Source organism: Schistocerca americana, chromosome 8, assembly GCF_021461395.2.
Source record: "Schistocerca americana isolate TAMUIC-IGC-003095 chromosome 8, iqSchAmer2.1, whole genome shotgun sequence".
Classification (NCBI taxonomy): Eukaryota; Metazoa; Arthropoda; class Insecta; order Orthoptera; family Acrididae; genus Schistocerca; species Schistocerca americana.
In genome coordinates this window covers 226,503,363-226,529,904 of record NC_060126.1, presented here as the reverse complement: position 1 = coordinate 226,529,904, position 26,542 = coordinate 226,503,363, and the positions used below count along the sequence as shown (strand labels likewise).

At 42.3% G+C, this 26,542-nt stretch overlaps 2 protein-coding genes across 2 annotated transcripts in view; both read left to right on the top strand.

The window, feature by feature from the left end:
- Positions 1-5,968: 5,968 nt before the first annotated feature.
- On the top strand, positions 5,969-13,069 carry LOC124545700 (trypsin delta-like). Its single transcript, XM_047124646.1, has 2 exons — positions 5,969-6,334; positions 12,582-13,069. The coding sequence occupies exons 1-2, from the start codon at positions 5,969-5,971 to the stop codon at positions 12,978-12,980; spliced, it is 765 nt and encodes a 254-aa protein (XP_046980602.1). The 3' UTR covers positions 12,981-13,069.
- Positions 13,070-14,702: 1,633 nt separating this feature from the next.
- Positions 14,703-26,542, top strand: part of LOC124545698 (trypsin delta-like) — a 45,640-nt gene continuing 33,800 nt past the window's right edge. The window contains exons 1-2 of the mRNA XM_047124645.1: positions 14,703-14,792; positions 14,834-15,059. Coding sequence (XP_046980601.1) covers positions 14,703-14,792; positions 14,834-15,059 — 316 coding nt within the window. The remainder of the gene's footprint in view (positions 14,793-14,833; positions 15,060-26,542) is intronic.

Below are 26,542 nucleotides of genomic sequence, written 5' to 3'. Positions count from 1 at the left end.
CAAAGTCACTAAAATCATTGAAAGAAGTGTCAGCAAGACGATCATTCACATTTGCGTCTAGAATGTATAAGATTGGCGATGTACTATCTGACTTTAGTAAAGACATCATCCACTAAATTCCTAAGATAGAAAAAGCCGGTAAGTCAGAGAACTGTTGCACAATCATTTTAATTGCTCGTACACCCAAATTTGTGGTAAGAATAATAAACAAATGAATGGAAAATAAAATTGAGGATTTGTAACATGACAATCAGATTGGCTTTAGGAAAAGTAAGGGCACCAGAAGGGCAATATGAGGTTAGAGGTGGCACTGGAGGCAAGACTGAAGAAATATCTAGACACGTTCCTAGATAGGGCTTGTCAACGCGGAAGAAGCGTTCGACAATCACAAATGGTGCAAGATTTACGAAATTCTGAGAAAACTAGGGGTTATTTAATATAATCGTATGGTGATTTTATACTATATACAGTTGATATAAGGCAAATGATTTTTACAATATACGTATGATATAAGACAAGATTAAACCTTTAAGGCCGTGTTTTTCAACCAATTAATTTAGCTGGGTGTGAAAGTGAACCAGTCGTCAGGAATTGCAAGATATGAATTAAGTGGACAGCGTTGGACTAAATGTTCAATTGTCTGCTCTTCTTGATTACATTCACACATTGGTGAACTGATCCAGCCCCATTTGTACCTGAAGTAGCTACAACAACCATGGCCAGGCATTAACCTGTTGAGGCGGCACCAGAGGTTCCTCGGTAGGTCAAAACATTTTGGCTTCTTTGTGGGATCAAGGTGATGGGGTCTTGTTCCCAATGTTTTTGTTGTCGATTCATGCTTCCAGTTTTCATTGAGATCAAAACCATCAGCGATGAGTTGTCCTGCAGTAACACTTGCTGGTCTTCTTGATCGCAATCGTTGCTGTGCCGGATGACAGAATTCCTGGTGCAGTGGTAGAGAGGGTGATGCAGTGATTTTCTTGGCCTCCCTCAGTAGAGCTTGTTTCCGCCTTAAGTGAGGTGGAGGGAGGTGACTCAGTACAGGTAACCAGTGGCATGTGGTTGATTTGATGGAACCAGTAATACAGGGGTGATGTATAAGGAAAGACGGGTAATATAATGTACAAGAACCAAGAGGGAACAATAAGACTGGAACACAAAGAGTGAAGTGTTCGGATTGCCTTAGTGTTCAATGCATACAGCGATGAATCAATGACGGACATATAAGTAAGGTTCAAGAGTGGGATTATAACTCAAGGTGAAAGGATATCAACGATGAGATTTGCTGATGACACTGCTATCTTCAATATGAGAGGGATGAAGAATTACAGGAGTTGGGATGAAGAATATAGTGTGTACTGAATATGGATAGAGAATAAAACGAAGAAAGACGAAGAAATGAGAATTACCAGAAACGAGAACAGAGAGAAACTTGACATCAGAGTTGAAGATTAAAAGCAGACGAATCTCAGGAATTCCTCTACCTAGGTAGCAAAACAGCCCATGATGGACGGAGCAAGGAAGATGTAAAAAGTAGACAAGCACTGGCGAAAAGGGCTTTTCTGGACGAGACAAGTCTACGAATATCGAACAGAAGCCTTCACTTAAGAAAGAAATTTCTGAGACTGTCCGTTTCGAGTACAGCATTGTGTAGTAGTGAACCATGGACTGTGGGAAAGGTGGAACAGAAGAGAATCAAAGCACTTGAGTGTGATGCTACGGAAGAATGTTGAAAATTAGGTGGCCTGTTATGGTGTGAAATAGACCTCATCCACAGCAACGGAGAGAAAAGAAACATTTAGGCCATGTTAATAAGGGGAGCCGTAGAGGGTTAAAAAAAAAACAGAGGAAGACAGAAACTGGAATACATCCGTAGAATAAATGAGGACATTTGTAAAGGAAACTATACAGAGCTAACTAAATCATAGAGCAGGAACAGTTCTAAGAGAGTGGCCTCAAGTAACAGTTCTACATTTTTAAGACTACTAACCTGATTAACATCAGGCGATGAGCATTAGTGTCGTGGATTTACGGTTAGGAGCCACGTCACATAGATTGTAATGTATAATTATGCATTTTGAAAGTCATATTAAGAGTTGGCTTCATGCTTTAACTAGTAACTGTCTTCCTAATTCTAGTAGCTGCAAACACTGCTGTCATAAGCTCTCATCTATGTATTTCTTCCTGACAGAACAGGGCCCTTCAATGGTACTCATCTTGATCAGTCCTAGCTATCCTTAGGGACAGAGAATGAAATGTTAAGAAGGAAGTAATTGTAAAACGAAGAAAAGTAGCGTTCTTGAGAATTTTTCAAAACTACTGAGAGCGGTATCGTTATGTTCTAAATAAATCGAACTCCAGTTGAGAATTTCTCCAACATTATACAATGAAATTGACAGTTAATTTAAAAGATCAATGAACCTGAAAATTACACCTTAATACATAACGGTAGATAAACAGCTCACTGTTTTTCAACAAAATATTCACTCACCTGCTGTAGTGGTGCCATTTTCATATGACTGTAGTATGTCTGTGTCCCAGAGTCAACGGTTTTACTGTTTTGAAGCATATTGGCCTTGGGTTGCCTATATGTTGTACAGTGGAGATCAATATTAACATTTACTTATAACGACATATACGAGGTATTTTGACAAGGGTGAACTGATAGTGAGGTTAGTGTATCTGTAATTCTGCGTAGAACTGTTTTGCTAAAATTAGTCCATATTATTGACTGAGAATGGTCTCTTCATTGTGCTTGTAGTTAGCAGTAACTTGCATATGCATATGCGGGAAGTACGGTTGTAATGAGATTATCTTGAGTAGAAGTTATAATGTCTGAGGGAGCATCTACCGGAAAATCGCCAAAGTCTTACTTGGAATTTAAGGTGTATTCGACATCAAAGAAACTTTACTTCGTTATGTACTGAAACTCATTTCGTACAGTAAATGTATCCTGCCTAAATAGCAGTATATACCGTTGCAAGATTACACACATCCTACATCTACATTTGTATCTACATGAATATTCCGCAAATCACACATAAGTGCCTGGCAGAGCGTTCATCGAACCACATTTACATCAATTCTCTATTATTTCAATCTGGAAGAGAGGGTTCTGATTTCCCTTATTTTATTACTACGATAGTTTGTCCCTATGTAGGTCAGCGCCAACAAAATATTTTCGCTTTCGGAGGAGGAAGTTGGAGGTTGAAGTCTCCTGACGCAGCGAAAAACGACTTTTTTTTAATGATACCCACCCCAAATCCTGTAGCATATCGGTGACACTCTCTCCAATTTCTCGATAATACAAAATGTGCCACATTTCTTTGAACTTTCTCGATGTGCTCCTTTAATCCTATCGGTTAAGAGTCCCACACCTCGCAGCAGTACTTAAAAAAAATACGGACAAGCGTTGTGTAGGCAGTCTATTTAGTAGATCTTCTGCATCTTCTAAGTGTTCTACTGATAAAGTTCAGTCTTTGGTTCGTCTTCCCCACAATATTCTCTACGCGTTCTTACCAATTTAAGTTTGCCATAACCGTAATTTCTAGGTATTTAACCGAATTTAGGGGCTTTCGATTTAATTGGTTTATCGTGCAACCCCCCCCCTCCCACCCCCTCTCCACCATGTGGAGGACCTCACACTACTTCTTTCCTGAGGGACAATTGCCAGTTTTCGAACTATATATATATATATATATATATATATATATATATATATATATATATATATATAATTCTAAACCGTTTTTCAATTCGCTTTGATCTTCTGATGACTTTAGCAGACGATAAACCATCTGCGAGCAACCTAAGACTGCTGCTACGATTGTCTCCTAAAGCGTTTATTTAGTGAAGGAACAGCAGAGGGCCTAAATCATTACCTTCGGGAGCACCAGAAGTAACTTTTGTTTTACTGGACGACTTTCCGTCAGTTATACGAATTGTGACGTCTCTGATAGGAAATCACGAATACAGTCATATACCTGAGGCGACATTCCACAGACATCCAATTTCATTGAACGCTGCATATGTAATAAAGTGTCAAATGTCTTCTGAAATCTATAACTACGGAAACAATCTGAAATCCCTTGTCAATATTATTCAGCAGTTCGTGTGAGTGAAGAGCTAGTTGTGTTCCACAAGAATTATGTTTTCGACATCTGTGTTGACTATGTGTGAAAAGATTGTTTTCTTCGAAGTAATTCATAATATTCTAACTCAATGTTCTATAACCCTACTGCATATCAATGTTAATGACATGGGCCTTTAATTTAGTGGTTTACTCCTACTACCTTTCTTTACCACCTCTCTCGAACATTGACGTGACGTGTGCAACTTCCCTATCATTGGGTACGGATCTTTCGTCGAGCGAGCGGTTGTATATGGTATGGAGCTAATGCATCAGCATACTCCGAAAGGAACCTAATTGGTATACAGTCTGGACCAGAAGACTTGACTTTAGTGATTTACGTTGCTTCACTACTTCGAGTATATTTACTTCTACATTACACATGTTGCCACCTGTTCTTGATTCTAATAATGGAATATTTTGTTCGTCTTCTTCAGTGAAGGAGCAACAGAAGACGTCCGCTTTGGTAGCACTGTCGCCGATAGTATTTTATTGTTATCGCACAGAGAAGGCACTGACTTTTACTTGCAGCCAGCATACTTAACATACCACCAGAATCTCTTTGGTTTTCCTGCCAAGTTTTGAGACAAAGTTTCATTGTGGAAACTATTATAAGCATCTCGCATTGAAGTCTGCGTTATATTTCGAGCGCCTGTAAAAGATCGCCAATTTTGGAGATTCCGCTGTTGTTTAAATTTGCCATTCTTTTTTCTTTGTTTCTGCAACAGTATTCAGACTAGTTTTATGCACCAAGTGGGATCAGCTCGATCGTTTGTAACTGTATTCGATAGAAATATGTCCATTGCTGTCGATATTATTTCTTTGAACTTAAGCCTTATATCGTCTACACCTACATTGTTAATTTGGAAAGAGTTGAGGTTGTCTCTCAGGAAGGCGTCATGTGAATGTTTATGTATCTAATTTTTAGGATTGGTATACTTTTCGTTTAGTTATGGAGAATTTGGGGGTATAAACATTCAGTCTCGTATCGACAATCACTAATCACTGTATCTGTTCATTAGTAGTTCAGGATTATTTATTTGTAAGAAGTCAAGTGTGTTTACACATCCGTTTACTACTAATAATAAATATTTGTTTGCAGATTGGTGTATGTGTATTATCGTCCATAGGTTGAATTATACACTTTAAATTACGATGCCGCCTCTAAGCCAAGGAGCAATTTCTTCAATTTCGGTTATTAATGTCTTAGCGGATAAAACAATATGTTTGATATTTAACAGACATTTATGTGCGGTTGGAATTGGGCAGAATCGTGTATGTTAAGTATCTTCACAAAATTCACACCACATTCAGTTACATGAAACATGTATTGTTAATACGTCCATTGACACTATATAGAAGAAACGAAAGATACAGTGCTCTGGATTAATTATTAAGAACTTCTTACTGAATCTGACTTTGATTATAAACTAACTGAATTTATGTGGCATGGTTACGTACTCTTTTAATAGATATTTACCATACACTTAGTGGACTGGTAACAAATTACCGTTACGCTGCTACTAGTACAAATCAAGCAAAAGGTAGAACCCCCGTCCGAATCACCGTCGTAATATATATTCATATCAAGGAGTCAAGAAATAGATAAAAGTTATATCACTTCCACTGTGCGTCATTGAATAGTAAGATCACAGTTGCGAGAACACACACACTTCATTAGTCACATGTAATTATTTTGGACATGTAATTATTTTGGCCGTTATCAAGATCACGATGAAGCGTAAACGAGATATGACGTTCGCCGACTCCATCTACGTCTGCAGTTTTAATTGTATATAAAGGGCGAGGACGGACGCTCTGGCAGACACAGCTTCCACAATGCAGCGCCTGGCCATCTTCCTCGTGTGCCTGCTGAGCTCTGCTCTAGCTCTGCCCACTCCGGCCAGGCTGTGGAGCAAGGGTAATGGCCGCATCATTGGAGGATCCTCTGCCAACATAGCCAACTACCCGTGGCAACTGTCTTTCCAGTACGGCGGTTCGCACATCTGTGGTGCATCCATCATCAGTTCCAACTGGGCGCTGACGGCTGCTCACTGTGTGGACGGCATTAGCCTCTCTCTGGTCAGTTTCCGGGCCGGCACCTCAACCCGTGGAAGCGGCGGTTTCGTCACGAGCGCCAGCTCTGGCTACATGCACGCATCGTACAACGAAGATACCGTGGACTACGACGTCGCCGTTGTCCAGGTGTGTAGTATATGCCTCAATTAGATTTAATACAACATCTGAACATTGTCTAGATCACCTGAATGTAGATGATGGTAGTTCCTCTCTCTGATGACCTCAGATTTAAGTCCCATACTGCTCATAGCCATTAGATCCACTTTTTTTAATTATTCATCACTACAGCACTTCTCGTTACTTGTCAGTGGTGAGTAATATTTTGTTGTGTCCCTACGACTATAACAATGTACCTCAGATTCGAGTGACAGTTAATGCATTCTGAACGAAAGGTGTTCAGTTTTCCATTCGGTGAATCAGACGTACTTTATTTCTGGTTTCGACAAATTAAATGAGTGAAACCGGTGACTGGTCTTGTGAAAAGACAACGGTTCAACACATGGCCCCCCTTTCTCATGTACCCTGTTGCACTAAATTTTCTAGTCTCAACTAAACTTTGAATACTACTTTTGTAATGGGACCTGGAGAAAATAACGTAAGTTAAACAAGATGTCTATATATGTAGTTACGGAAACAGCAGAAAAACAATGTTAGACTTGAAACTTCCTGGCAGATTAAAACTGTGTGCCCGACCGAGACTCGAACTCGCTGCAGAGTGAAAATCTCATTCTGGAAAGTTAGACTTACTGAATGATCAGCTCATCAGAACTTCTTCGTATGTCTCAACTTTTTAACTAAGACTTTCTCTTTAAGCGACGTATCTATAAGGAGAACCGTTATGGCAATATGTGGGCTTGGTAGTTTTAATTAGGACGATAAAGGTTACGTGAGTTCTGTAATAAACTTCAGCTAATAATAGTGAATGCTACTTCGATAGATTAATTCATGATCCGGCAGTGGCTCCGATACTGGACTCTAAGCAGACACAGGAGTAGATACAGAGATCACAGATTAGTAATGATGAAAGGTAGGGTGAAATATGAGGGAATGGCCAGGCAGTGGGATACGGAAGTACTAAGGATATAAGAGATACGCTTGAAGTTCTATGAGGATATAGACACTGAGATGACGAATAGCTCAGTAGGCAGTTTAGTTCAAGAGGAATGGACATGTATAAAGGGCAGTCATAGATGTTGGAAAGTAACACAAGGCTGCAAGCAAGGTAATTGAGAAAAAACCATCGATAATATAAGAAATACTTCATTTGATCGATGAAGAAGGGTGTTTAAAAATTTTCAGGGCAATTGAGAAACACAGGAACATAAGTGAGTTAAGAAAGAAAGCAATAGGGAGTGTAGGGAAGCAAAGGAGAAATGGCTGCAAGAAAAATGAAGAAATCGAAAAAGAAATGATTGTCTGAAGGGCTGATTCAACATTCTGAAAAGTCAAAACAACCTTCGCTGAAATTGAAAGCAAGGGTGGTAATAATAAACGTGAAATAGGAATTCCACTGTTTAATCCAGAGTAGTGAGTGGGTGTGACGAAAGAGTACACTGAAGGTCACTCTAAGGGGGAGGACTTTTCTCATGGCGTGAGAGAAGAAGAAACATGAGGTAAGAGAGAGTGGATCCAGCAGCAGAATCACAATGTGAAACAGCTTAGGACGACTAAGATCAAATAAGGCAGCGAAGATAAGGGCATTCAGGTGAAGAAGGGTCTACTAGTATCAAACATAGGCCTTAATCAGAGGATGAAATTTCAGAGAATGGACGATTGGAGCACAGCGTTTTATGGTAGTGAAACATGGACAGTGGGAAAACTGGAGCAGAAGAGAATCAAAGCATTTGAGATGTGGTGCTACAGAAGAATGTTCAAAATTAGATGGGCTAATAAAATAAGGAATGAGGATGTTCTCCCCCGAGGAAAGGAATACCTGGAATTCATTGACACCAACACGGGACAGGATAATAAGACTGTGTTAAAAAATTAGCGAATAACTTCCATGGTACTAGAGAGACCAGTAGAGGGTACAAGCTGTAGAAGATAGCAGAGAATGGAATACACCCAATAAATAATTGAGCACGTAGGTTACAATTGCTACTCTGAGATGAAGAGGTTGGCGCACGGGAGAAAATTGTAGGGGGCCACATCAAACCGCCGGCCCGTGTGGCCGTGCGGTTTTAGGCCCTTCAGTCTGGAACCGCATGACCGCTACGGTCGCAGATTCGAATCCTGCCTCGGGCATGGATGTGTGTGATGTCCTTAGGTTACTTAGGTTTAAGTAGTTCTAAGTTCTAGGGTACTGATGACCACGGATGTTCCATTGTGCTCAGAGCCATTTGAAGAGCCACACCAAACCAGTGGGAAGACTAACAAGTTTCTGTCTGTATTGCCAGCTGAATCATCAGCTGTCGATCCTCTGCAATTTCCAGCAGTCTTCCTGATATGGCCATATTATGTTCATTGAAAACAATGCAAGGTTGAACAGGCTGCCTCGGAGAGGTTAAAGACCGCAGCATCCACCTGAGCACCGTTTCTACAACATTTTAGCTATCAGTGCCGATCATAGCAGCTTTCTTTCTTTAAAAAGGTAATAATCCTTGATCATAACGTATTTTCCACAAATCTGCACAACACAGTCATCGTCGATATGGACCCTGAAGTGCGTGCATGCTTATGCCGAACTTCTGTGGTAACGGGCATTACTTGTACTACTCTTTATAGCAGTGTGCCTTTCGATGATCGCACTATCTAGGATAAACTGTTGCTGGAAGGAGAACATGTTCTTTTGCATAATCTCTACAGCATCTCACTGGTACCTGGTACCTCGTGACCTCCGGATACTTCTTCAGTATTGAGTGGTAATAGACGTATTTCGATCTTTCGTCGTAAAACAATTCCGGAAGACCAATACAGTGTATCGGCCGACTGTCTGTCATCTTCCGTACTAGTTCCAGTATTAGTACTGAATGACTGACTTTACTAAAAGCACTATTTTTAATTATATCTGTTGGCATTATTTTACTTTCGAATTCGTTGAACGCTTACAGAATACCTATTCTTGTACACATTTTTTGTTCAGCTATGGTATTAATTTTGCCGCAGTGGATACACCGGTTCCCGTGAGATCACCGAAGTTAAGCACTGTCGGGCGTGGCCGGCGCTTGGATGGGTGACCGTCCAGCCGCCATGCGCTGTTGCCATTTTTCGGGGTGCACTCAGCCTCGTGATGCCAATTGAGGAGCTACTCGACCGAATAGTAGCGGCTCCGGTCAAAGAAAACCATCGTAACGACCGGGAGAGCGGTGTGCTGACCACACGCCCCTCCTATCCGCATCCTCATCTGAGGATGACACGGCAGTCGGATGGTCCCGATGGGCCACTTGTGGCCTGAAGACGGAGTGCTTTATGGTATTAATTCATTATAATTTGTGATAAAGCGCTATATATGTGGTTTAAAAAAACAACCACATATGCGTCGTCGTACCCTTGTCGTGGGAGCATTATTTGGCGTCTGTTTCATATTATGTGTACAGGGTGTCCCACAAGGAATGGTCAATATTCAGGAATACGACAGAAAACTTCATTGGAAGCAAAAAAGGCTAGTGAACATGGGCTTTTAAATGCCTGCCTTCAGAGCTCTGAGCATTTCTTCATCCCTGGCGCTATCGGACGTATCTCTTCTACTGCAAGCTCTTTGATTTCCATATTGTGAGTGGTGGTGGTGTGGATCAAAAGGAGAAGAAAATTCAGATAACATGAGCTCTAAATTGTATACCTTACGAGCTATGAACACTTCTGCATGTTCGCTACTGTGGAACACATCTCCTCTACCGTACAAGAGCTCATCGCTCTTAGTCCTATCACTACCACCGTATTTTCCATAACTCGAACATCCATTGTCGGTAGTGGGGGAGTTTGTTCTTTATGCCCACGACTAAAAAATAGAAAGGGAGCCTAATTTCGTTAGTTATTATTAACTTTTATTAAAATCGTTCTTTTTTTAAATATGTAAAGTTGTGCATGTACGTAAGTAGCGTCCAGAACCTGAAAATATCCAGTAGTGCAATCTTAGGAATACGAACGTGTTTTATGTAACGTGTACATCGTGTGGAGAGGTCTTATATGACTACTACAAAAAATTTAAAGATACAAATTTCGTTAACTGCCGCTGACGTTTGTTCGTAACATACTATTTAAAGATATGCATATGTATAAAAAGGGCACTGAACATGAAAATAGATATGAATATGACATTTGATCCGAAACTCCCATCCGATACCTAGACTTTAACTTTTGGTGTAAGTTTAACATAGAAATAATGAACAGTTTTTAAATGCAGTATAAGAAGTAGTTAAAACAACAAATATTTTTTCAAAAATTTAAAATATAAAGTACACCAGTTAATAACAATACTCCCTTAGTATTGCGATCGTTAAAGGATGCATTTTTGTGCCAATATTTACCAGAGTATTTTTTCTTGTTTTCGTGCATACTACCTCCTCCGCAAAAAAATTCAAAATGTACACGTTTTGCAGCCCAGGTTAACTTAACTTTTTTGTTGCCATTGATCGCTCATGTTATATCCTGTCATACTGAATTAGAAGAGAAGACGAGAGCTACAGAAAAGGAGAAAGGAAGAGAAAGTAAAAGTTCTTGAAGAGTTATGAAGAGGGAAGTGGAATTCGTGGATTACTGGCAGTGTTGTTTAAGAGCCGAGGGAATAGAGACGTGAAATAGTTAAACTGTGTATGTAATAAGACATATGAAATAGACTAATTGCCACATGGTGTACATTCTGCGGAAGGGAGAGTCGACTGTAGGGATAGATGACAGATTACGAATATTTAACTACAACATAAAATACGAGTAAAGACTGGAAACGAAATGACATGCTAACGCATGATTTGAATGTGAGTGACCCAAGCCTGCTGTATCTCCACAATACTGTTTTCTCCACAATACCGTTTAACATTTATATTGTGCCTACTATTCAGAAGAGTTTAAGACAAAAAAGAGATGTGTAGGTTCATGGTGGGAGGCTAGAATGTATTGGCAGACAGTGAAAGTACTATAATCGGAATACGAAAGAAATTGAACAAACACCTGTGAAGAATTCGGAATGAGGATTAAGAAGAAAAAGACAAAATGTATGATGATAAGTGCAGGAGAAATAAGAACTAAAAAGCTACAACAGGAACATATGGTAGACCAAGTTAGCGCATCCAAATATCAGGAAGTCACAATCACAGTAGACATGCGAATCATTAATGAGTCGAAAACGCATACAGCCGTTGGTAAGGAGAAATTTAAATAGAACAACAGGCTTCTAGGCAGGTGTATGGACAGGGAACTTAACAAGTTACTGACAAAATTCTTTATGTGGAGCATGGCATTATAAGGAGCTAAGACATGGACACGGAAGAAGGAGAAATTTGGAGGAAGATGGAAAGGATAAAATGAGTAGACAAAGTGAGAATTGACAATGTGGGAAGACAGAAAAAATTTTAATAATAATAATAAACACAATAACCTTTGGTATGAATTCTCCTGATCGTGCTTCGTAGTCGTGTACAATTCTTTTATATGACATCATATTCGCCGTTTACTGTAGAAATAATTTATGTCACTATTCCAGTTTCGGCCTTTGGGTCATTTTCAAGTGGTACAACGAACGGTTTTGCTTCATAGCATGTGCAATTTTAAAATTAATTTGTGTATAATAACACAGGATTAAAAAACTGACATGATGATTAAGCAAAATAATTTGCAGTACCACTTAAGAACGGCCCAAGGCCCGAAACTGCTATCGTCAAATAAATAATTTCTGCAGGCAGCGGCGAATATGATGTCCTTCATAAAATTTTCGTGGACTTTGCTGAGAAGGGATAGTTTACTGATGGATGTTATGGAAGAAACGATGAATAGAGGAAGAATAGGATGCCGATGGTACGAGGTGGTGGATAGTACCAGAATAGAAAACAATTATGAGAAAACGAAGAGGGTAACAACTGACAGAGCTGTAAGGAGAGCTCATTTGAACACCTGTCCTTGGAAAAAATACTGACGATGATGGCTGCATAACCCTGAATACTGAACATTCCTCCTTGGACATTCTCTAAATTTTGAAGTGGGACACTGTATCTGTGAAACAGTTAATGATTACACTCATATATGCTAAATGTGTCCTGGATTAACTTTGTGCTAAAACAGCAATTAACCCTGCCTCCCCTGTCGTAAAATTCCGTGTTCTGACTGAATGTTCTCACTGAGAATGGTACTTAAATATTCTGATATTCAGTTCCCACATCTCAGGTTACAGGTGGCACAGCACTCGATGTAGCACATGTGCATTGTTTTTTCTGATTTTCAGGTGTCCGGATCTCTGCTGGGTTCGAACGCACAGGCAGTGGGCCTCGCCAGTGACAACTACGACCCACCAGGTGGTCTCGCAGTGACGGTGACTGGCTGGGGAGCCACGTACACCGATGGACCGTCCGCCAACAGTCTGCTCAAGGTGGACATCAGCATCTTGGACCGCAACACGTGCAGGAACACCTTCGCCAACATCAACACTGTGACCGACCGCATGGTGTGCGCCGGCCAGGCCGGCAAGAGCGTCTGCAGCGGAGACTCTGGTGGTCCCCTGGTCAGCGGAAGCACACAGGTGGGCATCGTCTCCTGGGGCAGTTCAAGGTGCGAGGCCACCCCCGGTGTCTTCGCCAATGTCGGCAACCTGCGTTCCTGGATCCGATCTGCATCTGGCGTCTAAGGACTCTAGCCTATCTACTGTACTGGGTTCCATCACTGGTATATGTAACGCAAACAAAATGCTTGTATGTAATTCTTTACCCTGTTAAATAAAGAATCCGAGCAACGTAAGCGTTTCGGTGTTTATTTTATTTTATGGTATTTCTTTCGTTCCGTACGAAGTATTGCCGACTGAAGACAACAAACTGAAGACGAAGTACGAATTACAGACAATTAATCGTCTGTGGAAAACTTCTTTATCTACACGTTAAAAAATGAACTGGAAATAAATTAATCTTTCTGCACGTTGATAGTGCTGAGGTATTCTTTGTTTTGTGTTGGGTGAAAAGTGAATACAGGTATTAACGTCAGAAAGTAGCTAATCTTTCAGTTTCCCGCATTTGCAAGTATGCGTTTATGAAAGTTTCTGGCAAGCTGATAAAGGCAACTCCATTAGATCTCCATTCTCGACATTTGTGCAGAGGTGCAGTACCATATGAGGCATGTTTCATGGTCCATGTCGTATCTTGTGTTTGTCAGTAAGCTTTATAGAGATAAAAGTCAGATGAGGAGGACAATCAACCTGGTACAGCGTCCCGACATTAAATCGATATAGTTGTCGTCGAAAGAAACAAATAACTGCAGTAAATTACTCAAGAACTGTGGCAGGCGAACTTACTTGTGATATGCGCGTCACGACTATTTATCTGACTAGTGTGCCAGTTCTGGCTCTTCAGCCATCACATTATGTTGTAACGCGTCCTCTTATTTTATTATGTTTTGCTATCGTTATTGTTGGAAAAATCTTTATTCAGTCAGTTGTCGAAATTTTGAAATAAAAGTTATTGTAAATGTCGCGTAATAAATATTTCGCGTGAAGCGCTGTTGTGACACAGGCAAAAATCAATTGTGGAAACTAAGCCACTGAATATTAAAACTGTTATTAAAGAACACGACCGACTGACTACATCATTCGCGAATGAGTGGTCAAAAAAGAAAAAAAAACAGGTAATAATGTGTAGGAAATGAGTCTTAAATATAGTTACGCTTGCACACACTCAAATGTATGCGAACATACGAACGGGATGGAGGCACGTGGCCTGGATGAAAAGAATTACAGTTAAATGCATTTATTCATCTTAGAACGTAAATGCGTGGACTTCGTTTTGTATCCCTTCTACGTCAGTACTGCACGTAAATGAAAGTGTTTTGTGTGTGTGTGTGTGTGTGTGTGTGTGTGTGTGTGTGTGTGTGTGTGTGTGTGTGTGAAATCTTATGGGACTTAACTGCTAAGGTCATCAGTCCCTAAGCTTACACACTACTTAACCTAAATTATCCTAAGGACAAACACAGACACCCATGCCCGAGGGAGGACTCCAACCTCCTCCGGGACCAGCCGAACAGTCCAAGACTGCATCGCCCTAGACCGCTCGGCTAATCCCGCGCGGTTAAAAGTGTTTTACTGGTGCAAAAAACAAGTTAATACATGGTTACATAAGTTGCAATGATATACGATGTTGAGACCTGTCGTATGTAGAGCAAAGCTGTAGTGAAGTGTCCCAGCCGTCTGCTCTTCATCAAATGGGCTGAGTCTACAGTGGTAATCGCAATGCTGAACTGTGCCTGCTAGAGGGCGCTTTCGTCGTTGTCTGTCGTAGTGCCATGTCAACTGGCAAGTACGCCGCGGCATCCTAGCTATCGGTACCACATCCCTCGCCCCTGAAACGACGCACCGCTGTTGAGTATGGCTTCCGACGGCGGGTGGAGGGACCCAGGGACGGTGCAGCTGAGGGGGTGGACAGTGGAACTGTCCACCCGCGACCCCGAATTGCTCGTGAGGGGGTGAGGAAAACGCCCCGTGGAAAACCTGTCCAGGCCGCGCACAGCCACTGGGTATGCTCGGATGAGGAGGCGGAGCAACGACCTCCATGGGCGACGGCGGCGATGGCGCTAGCGTCCATTGGTTCTGCCACTGCGGAGGAGGTGGCGGCCGGAGGTGGGGCCGTGGCGGCGGCTAGATGCGCCCATCCGGTGCAGGTGACCAGACTGGAGCGGCGACGACGGCAGGCGCGCCCGTGGAGGCGCGAGCGGCGGAGGGGCCGTCAGTGGAGTCGTGGGCTGAGGCGGCGGAAGCTGCGAAGCCTACAATTCTGCCGGAAAACAACCAGCGGCACGAAACCGAGGACGGCACCAACAAATCTGGTTGTGGTGTCGCTTGACAGTGGTGGAGGAACCAGAAATAAGAAATAAGGTGCGACCAAGCTGGCGAAGAATGCGCTCCTGCTCCCAGCGCTGGCTGCCAGAGAAAACGCTATAGAACACCAAATCATGCGGCGCCAAGCCAGAACGAGGCGAAGCAGCGGGAGCGAGCGGCGGTGGATGCAATAGCTTCAGGAGCGGCCAATGGGCGCGGCCATGTAACAATTCCGCTGGGGAATGGGTGCCGCGCGGCTGAGAGCGATAGGAAGCAAGGAAAGTCCACTCGCACGCTCGCGAGAGTGAGTGGCGCCCAACTTGCTCATCTGCGACTTAAATGTACGCACAAAGCGCTCAGCCTCGCCGTTCGACTCGGGGTGGAATGGGGCTGAGGTCAGATGGTGAATGCCATTAGCAGCATGGAACGCTTCAAACTCGGGGGACACGAATTGGGGGCCAGTGTCGGAGACAATAACTTCAGGAAAATCCTCAATGGAACAAATAGACGTCAAAGTCCGAACAGTACTCGTAGTTGAAGACATAGGGACAACAAAGGGAAACGTTGTACGTATCAATAACTATCAACCAGCGGGTGTCCCAGAAAGGACCCGTAAAACCAATATGAACACGCTGCCAAGGCGCAGTAGGAGTCGGCCACGCTGGCAAGGAGCAGATTGATGCTCCGCACAAGGGTGACAGTTATCAAGCAAATTCTCAACTTGTTTATCAATGCCGACCCAAGAGCAGTGACGACGCGCTAATTGCACCGTCAGCATTATACCCCAATGACCAGCGTGCAGCAAGCGGAGAATTTCCGACTGCAACCAATGAGGCACAACCACACGAGTCTGATCATTGTCAGTTCGTAACAAGATAACACTGGTGTACAGACAAGTTTTGACGTTGCGCAAAGTAATCTTGAACAAGTGGATCACGAATCTGCGTAGTGGATTGAGGCCATTGAGTACGAATATACTGCAAAATTATCTGCAAAGAAGCATCGGCGGCTATCGTGGCAGCAATGCGACGAAAATCCACCAGAAAACCATCAGCTAATTCGTTATCTTCCGCGTCAATAAACATGCAGGACATTTCGGAAGAAACAAACATTTCGTCAGGACCGATAGGCAGACGAGACAAAGCATCAGCATTGCCATGCTGGGCCGTAGGCCGAAACAATATTTCGTAATTGTAGTTAGACAAGAACAAAGACCAACGTTGCACCTTTTGTGCGGTAGGGGCCGGATCTGCCTTTGACGCGTGGAACAACGACGTCAAAGGCTTATGGTCGGTTACCAAATAGAACTTGCGACCGTACAAAAATTCAAGAAATTAGGCTCTCCATATACAATAGCTAAAGCTCCTTTCTCGATTTGAGAATAGTTTTGCTGGGCAGATGTGAGCAACTTAGACGCAAAAGCGATCGGGCGATGGACAAAATTAATGCGGTGCGAGAGAACCGCTCCGATGCCGTGAGAAGATACATCGACAGCCAAAACAACCGGTTTGGAGGGACAGAAAGGAATCAAACAGCGACCAGTCAACAAAGCAGATTTGAGCTTGTGGAAAGCAGCGTCACATTCCGAAGTCCAAACAAAAGGAACGTTCTTACGCCGAAGGCGATGCAAAGGCGCTGCAATCTGCGCTGTGTTTGGTATAAACCGAATATAGCAAGTGATTTTGCCCAACACAGGCTGAAGTTCTTTCAAGGTCCTGGGTGCTGGCAAGTCTCTAATCGCACTGAGATGCGACGGCGAGGTGTGGATACCCTGTCCGTTAATGATATGTCCTAAATACTGAGTCTCAGTTTGAAAAAATTTGCACTTGTCGCCGTTACACTTTAGTCCTGCCTGAAAAAGTACAGTAAATAAGGCACGCAAATTCTGCAAATGTTCGTCAGGTGTGCGACCTGATACAGCTATATCGTCCAGATAATTGGAACAACTAGGGACAGTGGGACACAACTGCTGCAAGTAAGACTGAAAAATAGCAGGAACCGAAGCACAACCGAACTGAAGGCGGCGAAACTTGAACAAGCCAAGGCGAGTGTTGATCACAAAACAGCGCTGCGACTGTTCGTCGAGCGGAATTTGAAAGTATGCGTCCCGCAAGTGAATCGTGGAAAAGAATTTTCCCGCACCAAGCTGATCAAAAATGTCTTCAGGACGCGGCAAGGGAAACGTAGCTACCACTGTCTGGGGATTTACTGTCAGCACAAATACGAAGACGACCGTTTGGTTTCTTCACACACAGTATAGGCGAAGCCCATGGCGGAGCAGAAACAGGTTCAATGAGACCACTGTTTCACAAATGCTTAAGTTCAGCAGCTACGGCGTCGCGCAGTGCGTGCATTACCGGAAAACAGGCATGGCATTGTCTCTAACTACAACATGCGCTGCAGTCTGTGGCGCAACCAAGGCCATCAGAAAAGAGTTCAGCAAAATCATCGCATAGTGTGGCAACACTGTCTACATGGTCACTAGCGTTGATGCAAAGTATTGTCCTCAATTGCGAGGCCAAAAACTTCAAATGCGTCCATGCCAAAAATGTTCGTAGCATCAATAGAGCGGAGCACATGGAAAGACACTGTACGGGTCGTTGCACCATTCGTGGCTTGCAAACTACACACGCCGAGCACTGAGATTTCCTGTCCAGTAAATGCAGTCAGTGTGGAATGGGAACGACGAAGCGGGAGCGAACCAAGAAAGTCATACGTCGATTTGTTCAGTAAAGAAACTGACGCACCAGTGTCCAGCTGCAGGCGAACAGAACGTCCACAAATGGTCAAAGTAACAAAAAGTTTCCTCGCATCGCGCAGAATCCGAGAGGAAGTGTCTGGCAAAACTTTATTCACACGACGAGCTGTCGAAGCACGTGAAGCAGAAGGCTGTGAATAAATGGCATTAACGTCCATAGGCTGATGTAAATCATGATCACGGCGGTTGCCGTTGCGGCGACGCCCACGCGAGTCACGTGAACGGGAGACAAGTTATGAATTAGAGTTTCTCTTACTACACACAGCTTGCACATGACCTTTCTTATTACAAAAATAACACTTTGCTTGACGGGATGGGCAACTGTCCCGTGGGTGGGCACGAAAGCGGTTGAGGCCATGATTTCAGTTTCTTGGAGGGTACCTGTTTGGAAACGTGTTTACGTGCACGCGAGCGGCGCAGTGTGGCTGGCTGGGCTGGGCGGAAGGGCACATGTTGTGCCGCGCTAACAGTACACACACCCGGGGTCACGTCGAACGCGGAAGTAGCCATGTCTAATGTATCTTGTCTGTCTAGCAAGTCCACTACTTCCTGCAAAGACGGGTTTTTAAATCTGAGAATTGGTTCGCGGATGCGGTGATACGCCACATTCTGCGCCATAGCGTATCTAATATCCGCATATGAGCGTCCACACGAGCAATTAAATTCACAATCAGAAGTTAGTCCCTGAAGGTCCGCTAACCAAGATTTATTCGACTGAGTAGGGCCACGCCGGAGGCGCAAAAATTTCTAGCGTGCAGCTACCACATTTACACTGTCACGGAAGTGAGAGTTCAAAGCATCAATCACTTCGTCGGAAGTTTTAGTTTCTGGGCGGGTGGTGGGAAACAATTTCACATGCACACGGTACAACTGAACACCTGCGTTGGCAATGAAAAAGGCAAGCTGCTCTGTACCTGGTATGTTGTAAACTGTGAAGTGTGCCTCGAGTTAAGCGATGTATTCTGGCCAGCGTTCAACGTCAGGATTGAAGGCACGAAATGGCGGCGCCGTCGGTACAGGCGGTGGCGTCGAAGGCGCCGAAGTAGCTGCAGTTTGCAGTGTGACCAACCCATTTATGGCAGCAAGCAGCTGCGTCATTGTTCTGAGCCTGAAAACGCACAAGATCGGACAGCGAAGCCTGTTCCTGCGGCGAAGCCATGGTTTACACAAATGAAAGTCTTATACTGAGGCTAGCACGAAAAGAAAGCAGTACCAAGCAAAAAAGGAAGTGACAGGGCAGAAAAAAATAACAATCTGGTCGCCAACTTTTCTATCCCGCCTGGAAGGCGGCGCGTGGGTAGGAGCAGGAAAAATGCGTCGGTGCTGCACGTAAATAAAAGTGGCTTACTGATGCAAAAAACGAGTTAATACATGGTTAAGTAACTTGCGATGCTGAAACCCGTGGTATGTAGAGCAAAGCTAAAGCGAAGTTCCCAGCCGTCTGCTCTATGGCCTGAGTCAACAGTGGTGCTCGTAGAGCTGAATTGCGCCTGCTAGAGGGCGCTGTCATCGTTTTCTGTCGTAGTGCCAACTTAATTGGCAACTACGCCGTGGCATACTAGCTATCGATACCACACTTCGAAATTTAATGAAAAGAAAGACTGCAGGTTCTGAATGTCGCAGCAAATATATTGAAATTGGCGGTAGCGGCCACGAAAGGAAAAAGATGAACACATTCGATTACCTCTATTGTTGAGCAGCGTCGCCGTGAAGATCGTCGCCTCTATCTGAATTCTCTGCATAAAATTAAAATAATAGTAATAATTTTCCAGAATTTCACGAGCTGGGAACCTTGGTATCAAAAAAGACGAAATCGCTCTGCTTTAAAATCACTTTCATTATTCAACCCAATATTATCAGTAAGAAATGGCACAACTCGTCTTAACATTAGGGCAGGATAACAGACAAGGGAACGTATTCTAAAAACTAATAAACGAAGAGCGTAAAGCTTCTTTTGTTCAGCAAATGCTTTACGCATTACTCTCTGGTTGTTGAACTAGTGTATATCTACTCATAAAATTTTTTTATATAATTCCTTTACATTGCCCCCTTGGGGGAATTGATCGAAGAAATGTAAAAATTCCGGTCACTGAGCCCCACCACTTTACACACTGGTAGTTCTTGACTCCTCTACATACGTACTTAGATTGCATTGTTCATTTCTTTAATGGAGTTCTCTTCATCACTTAGTTTATATAGTTCTGGTGCTGGCACTGGTACTTAGCAACTAAAACAAAACGTACACACTAGGGCACACAAAATAGTTACATACCAGATAGAAAAATTACTACATCGTCCTTTGCATTAAATACATGGTTACTACATCGTCTTTTACATCAAATTTACAGTTCAGTTCTTTACGACGATTCACAGTGTCATTGTTCCTACGTACAAAAAACATTCATTCGCACGCTGACAATAACATTACATTTCACCAGTTTTTCTATGATTCTACAGTTACATTTTTGCTGAAAACAAGAAAGTTTTACAAGAACGTCGTATATTTTATTATATCGATCCAGGCTGTATGGCTGCAAGGGTATCTGGAGTAGTAGGTGGGAGAAATTCTTCCTTATTGTTGCTTATGCTCTCCACTTCCTCCCTCTTTTATATTTGATAATGTCCTTTCTCGGTTTCATAGTTGTCTCCTCATGGGCAAAATAAACATGTAACAATTGAAATTCACAGAGATTAGTACTTATTCTAGCTTGACACTAACATATACACAAACATGGGTACTGTTCAATTAACATGGGTGTCGATTTTTATATTTTGTTTTGTATCGTGGGACATGAATCATGAGCTGTAGTGGTAAGACTTTATTTAGTAGGTCAGGAAATCGAGTCTCTACGCCTCTTTGCACTATGGTGGGCGTCCATTTGAACGTAAATTTTTGCTTCCTATTCAAACTGCCCTCCAGATTCACGCTGTCAGTCAATAATGTGTCAGTTACAAGCAACCGCATGCGCAACAATGAGTCTGGCGGCACGATACGCACCGTTTGGAGTCCAGTAGTCGTGCAAATACCGCCGGATAGCGATGTCGCGCGCGCTGGTCAATAAATTTCCGTGAAGTGTTTTGTGCAGCGTTCGTAGCGTTTACGAAACTACTGCATCTGCTTCCACTCGTCGTTCACCTTGGCTGTGAGAAGGGACCACAGGGCACCTCCTACTGTCTCTGCACGAAGGTAAGTACTGCACTTCATTATTTAACTTGCCAACGGCAAACTGTCCTATACTTCGCACAAAGACTCGTGCCGTAACAGGCTTTCTCGATTTATCAAGTCTTCTTTATTTCGAAGGAGAAAGCTTTTGGTATAATAGTATTCTCACTGGTCCTATGCGTATATCTCACATGTCACTGACACTGACTAACTCACTGTCGTTGGGCAGCTATACACCTTTCCGTTGATTTTCTTTCTGTCCCAAAAAAACATTATAGCTCATGAGACCACTGGCTGGTTTTTAGTAGTTTATGCCCACGTTCGTTATTTGCTCCTGCATTCTCTTTCAAAACTTAATCGGGGTACATATTGCTCAAAATATTGCATTATAGAAGTTGGTAGGTGAATATGTACACAGAACATAAACAGCACTTCCCTAACTTAGGATCGTGCTATAGTCGCACTTACATATTGAAATGACACTACAAAAAGTGAATGCACAAAAAGTGCTTACAGAAATTGTCATCTTTACGTCACACAATACTGTAACAACGCATGGTACACATCAAGAACAAGTAGAAAGAAATTAAAAAACATATAAATAAATAAATCACTATACTAAAATTGATACATTAATCGAAAAATTAAAATGTTAGGCAGTATGAACAACAGATTGATAATGAAGCTTGGCAGCTATACGCTATACTGCTTTGTGAGTCTGTGTTTGTTCATGTTTACTTGTGTGCATCATTGTATCACTGACACGTATATATATGTAATCTTACTCTAATTCTTCGCAAAACGTTTCCAACTCGGATTGGAGAAAATATTGCAAACATAAGAGAAAATCAGTATATACACTGCTCTAAAGTCAGCACAGATTCTTGGTACTCTGATGCTGAAGATAAGACCAGTTATTAAAACTTTCTGGTGTTACTGAGTGTCAAGTAGTGTACAAAATAAGTGATCGTGGTAATATTCTGTAACGTAGATCGTAAGTCGTAGTGACGTAAGAGTAATATAGTTGCTTCTCTTCGCCGATTTAAGTCTCATAGCATCTCGATGAACGCCGCCTGTAAAAAATTAAGGTTGTTTCGACATTGTCCAATTTCTCTGCCCGACAGTTTCCTGTAACTTACCTCGTACATATTTCTTTGACTTTATTCTAGAAGAGACGGTATTAAGTATGCCTCATATCATGTTTACAAATCGTACCTCAGCAGTGTACTTGCACTAAAACGTGTGTATGAAGTTAAAAAATTATTTTTATTTCAGTAAGATCACACTAGTTTTTTCCTTATTCCTTGGATGCACTTCACTTAGATCAGTTTGACGTGCGTATGGTGTATAACGCGCTAAACGTTCATTAGTAGCCAGAAATCATATCATTATCGGAGCACCAAAAAAATTTAGCCTAATCGTTTTGCTCGATATATTCATAAATAAAGCCTAGTGGTGTGGACACGTCAAAAAAAAAAAAATTCTCTCTGCAACATGGCATGTACTTGCGTGACCGTATACTTATGTACCTTAGGGAGTCCAATATTTTCTGTACCTTATAGTCTTGAAACACAAGCGGAAAAAAACCGCTTACATCTACTTTGTTCCGAGGTCTTCACTAATTTCCAAGTACATCCTATGTTAACAATGGTAGTCATTAGTTGACGTGCATGTCCTAGCTTGCTTGTGTATTGAGTCCACAATCACTGAGAAATGTAAACAGAAGTAGTGAAATGCTCTGATTCACGTAGCTGCATAGGAAGATATGCCTACTTTAACCTAATCGTATTTCTTCTTTTTACTATAGTTAACCATGTAGCTGTTTGCCAAAATGTTTCTTACGTCGTTGAGTTTCCTCTGCAATAGAGATCAATACCTGTCTTACCTTTTCATTTAAATCTCCAGGTTGTATTGAAACAGATAGGATGGGGTTAACCCATTCATTGTTTTCTTTCCTACTGCATATTAACTCCGACGGTGTAACTGTTGTTTCATAAATCGGAAGATTATTTACTACCTGTTCGAAATAGTTTAAGTATTCAATCCATTTAGACGGTTTGTTGGCTACATACGTCCTCATAAACCTGTTCCATTCACGAAAAACTCTTTCTATCGGGTTGGGTTGTGGGCTATAGCCGCGCGGGATTTGCCGAGCGGTCTTGGGCGATGCAGTCATGGACTGTGCGGCTGGTCCCGGCGGAGGTTCGAGTCCTCCCTCGGGCATGGGAGTGTGTGTGTGTTTCTCCTTAGGATAACTTAGGTTAAGTAGTGTGTAAGCGTGGGGACTGATGACCTTAGCAGTTAAGTCCCATAAGATTTCACACATATTTTTTTGTGGGCTATATTTGGATATCAAAATTTGTTTCACCTGCTGCTCTTTTAGAAATTGTTTCCAAGCATGGCATGTAAAATTGATTGCATTATCTGATAACAGACGGAAAGTAGTCATTTAGGCTACGTCTAATAATAGGCTTAGCTGCGGTTGTGGCATACAGTTTCACAAATTTCGAAAATACATCATATACACCAATTATATACACTACTAGCCATTAAAATTGCAACACCAAGAAGAAATGCAGATGATAAACGGGTATTCATTGGACAAATACATTATACTAGAACTGACATGTGATTACATTTTCACGGAATGAGGGTGAATAGATTCTGAGAGATCAGTACCCTGAACAACAACCTCTGGCCGTAATAACTGCCTTGATACGTCCGGGCATTGAGTCAGACAGAGTCTGGATGGCGTGTACAGGTACAGCTGCCCATGCAACCACAGTTCATCAAGAGTAGTGACTGGCGTATTGTGACGAGCCAGTTACTCGGCCACCATTGACCAGACGTTTTCAGTTGATGAAAGATCTGGAGAATGTGCTGGCCAGGGCAGCAGTCGAACATTTTCTGTATCCAGAAAGGCCCGTACAGGACCTGCAACATGCGGTCGTGCACTATCCTGCTGAAATGTAGGGTTTCGAAGGGATCGAATGAAGGGTGGAGCCACGCGTCGTAGCGCATCTGAAATGTAACGTCCACTGTTCAAAGTGCCGTCAATGCGAACAAGAGGTGACCGATACGTGTAACCAATGGCGGCTACTTTTCGCGTCTGTAGCACGTCATCTTCGTGGTGTAGCAATTTTAATGGCCAGTAGTGTATTTCACCCCTCCTCGTGAAGAGGGTAAAGGACCCATTGCGTCTAGGCATACTAGCTCTAGAGGCTTTATTTGGTAAAATAAGATGTAACTCTGTCTCGCAGTTCAGACTGACAGGCTTAGCCTTTTGACAAACAATACAAGTTTTCAAAATTTGTTGTGTGGAAAATAACAGTACACATTGAACTTTTTACAGCACTTGCGGGCACCCTAGTGTCCCTAAGTGAAATGAGTATGCCAAATTAAACTTTTCTCACACGCTTCGGGTGCACAAACGCACCACACATCGCTGCTTAGGTTTATCCTATAGAATAACACATCTTTATACAACTTGTAATGCTGTCGTACAGGTGCAGGTGGATTATTGTTTAGCTGAAATCTGACTTTCTTCCACCGCTTATCTCCTTCCTGCAATTTCGCCATGTTTTTACACATATCCAAAAAACATTTGCTAAATTTAGTGTCTTGTATGAGCATAACCTTAAATTCTGTGTTTTGTTCTATCAGCTCTTCAAACTCGGGTAATTCTTGGGGTAACCGTGACAGTGCATCGGCGATTACGTTGTCTTTGCCCTTCACATATATAAATTCAAAACATAAGACTGCAAAAAGAAAGTCCACCGCCCTAGGTGATTGCGTCATAACTTACATGTGAGTAAAAAGCTTCACGCCTGGTGGTTACTGTAGACTCGTATATGTTTCCCAAATAGATAATAATTAAATATCTTGAATGCCCACAAAATAGAAAGGGCTCTTAACTCTGTGATGGAAGATTGCGTTCACATTAGGATAATGTGCGGCTAGCAAAACCAATAACTTTAACATTGTCTATGCCCCCACCTTCGTCCAGCTGAAACAGACAGGCTCGTAATCCAGAAAATGAAGCATTTGCCGCTACACAAAAATCTTTGCTCATGTCAGAATATCCTGAAATATTGCAGTTTACCAAAGCATGTTTTATACTATCAAAATCAGTTTGGTACTGTTGCGTCCAGTTCCACTGTTTGTTCTTCTTTAATAGATTTAATAATGCGGGACTATTGAGCAATTGGTTCGGAACTAACCGGCGGAAAAATGAACAGAAGCTTACGAATGCCTTTAGCTGTCGCTTTGTGCAAGGGGCTGGAATTTTTTGTATCCTAATAGTTTCTCAGGTCAGGCTTTATCCGAGCGGGCGAAATTATGTGACCGAGAAATTTAATGTCTTTTCTTACATATTTAGATTTCTTAAGGTTCGCTGTAACACCAGCTGCTGAAAATCTCTGTAACATCCAGTCTAAAAGTTCTATATGTTCATCCCAAGTAGGTGTTGCTATTAAGATGTCGTCTATATATACTGTGAAGTTTGTCTAACCAGGAAAGTACTTGGGCTTGAACAAACAGATCTGTATGAACGTTTGGTTACAGGACCATTATGTACCTCTGAATGTGCTGGTGGGTGTCGTTTTTCTGCAAAACTCTGCAGTCATGCTCTAGATGTAATTGTAGACGCCATACGCGATGCAGAAATCTTAACTATAAATGCAAATGCGGTATTTCAATAAAATGCTCAGAGCAATACGAATGACTGTAAAACGCACAGTGAAGAAATACAAGTTGATCGCATGGCGTATTTGCACATGCTATAATATCAGTGTTGAACGCCACGTCAATACTTTTGAAGTTGTTCACTGGTTCACCAATATCGTAGCCAGCGTTCTGCCACGCGTAACGAAGCATTGGTCTGTATACTCCCGCAGATAACTGATTGTAAATGACAGAATGCATATTCATGATAAAGAATCTGTCGTGCAATTTCGGCTGCATATCACTGGAACGTAGTTTAATGAAGTCTGTTATTCTCTTGGCCATTATTTTATATTGCCAGAAGAAATACTCATCCAGAGGTTCTGCATATTTTGTAGTTTTAGGCGGAATGATTTTTAAATCTACATGTTTTCCGCCAGATGCTTCCAGCAGTACTCGTTCATCCTTATATCCAGACCAGGAGTCACAAAGTACTAATGGCTTTCTCGACAAATGTGGATTCAAAACTGAGTGAAAAAACGTCTTCAGATGTTGTTTCGTCATCTTCCCACTCACACTTGCATGGACGACGACATTTGGAGGGCACCGCGTTTCTATTTCCCTTGACACGCGGGGTCCAAACTTTCCACTGGATTCTTGGAAGCAAATATAGAGTTTGTCTGCCAATCGTCCGCCCATTGATATAGCAACATCGATCGTGTAACTATGTGTTGCACAGTTAACTGATTGCAACATCGCGACAGTGTTTCTCTCCCCTTTCATGCGTAGTGTTTTGTCACAAAAAAG

Bases quoted from the DNA above. Each gene is read 5' to 3' on its own strand.
- LOC124545700 (XM_047124646.1), top strand. From the start codon at position 5,969: ATGCAGCGCCTGGCCATCTTCCTCGTGTGCCTGCTGAGCTCTGCTCTA. The intron at 6,335-12,581 runs GTGTGTAGTATA...TCTGATTTTCAG, and splicing joins ACGACGTCGCCGTTGTCCAG to GTGTCCGGATCTCTGCTGGG.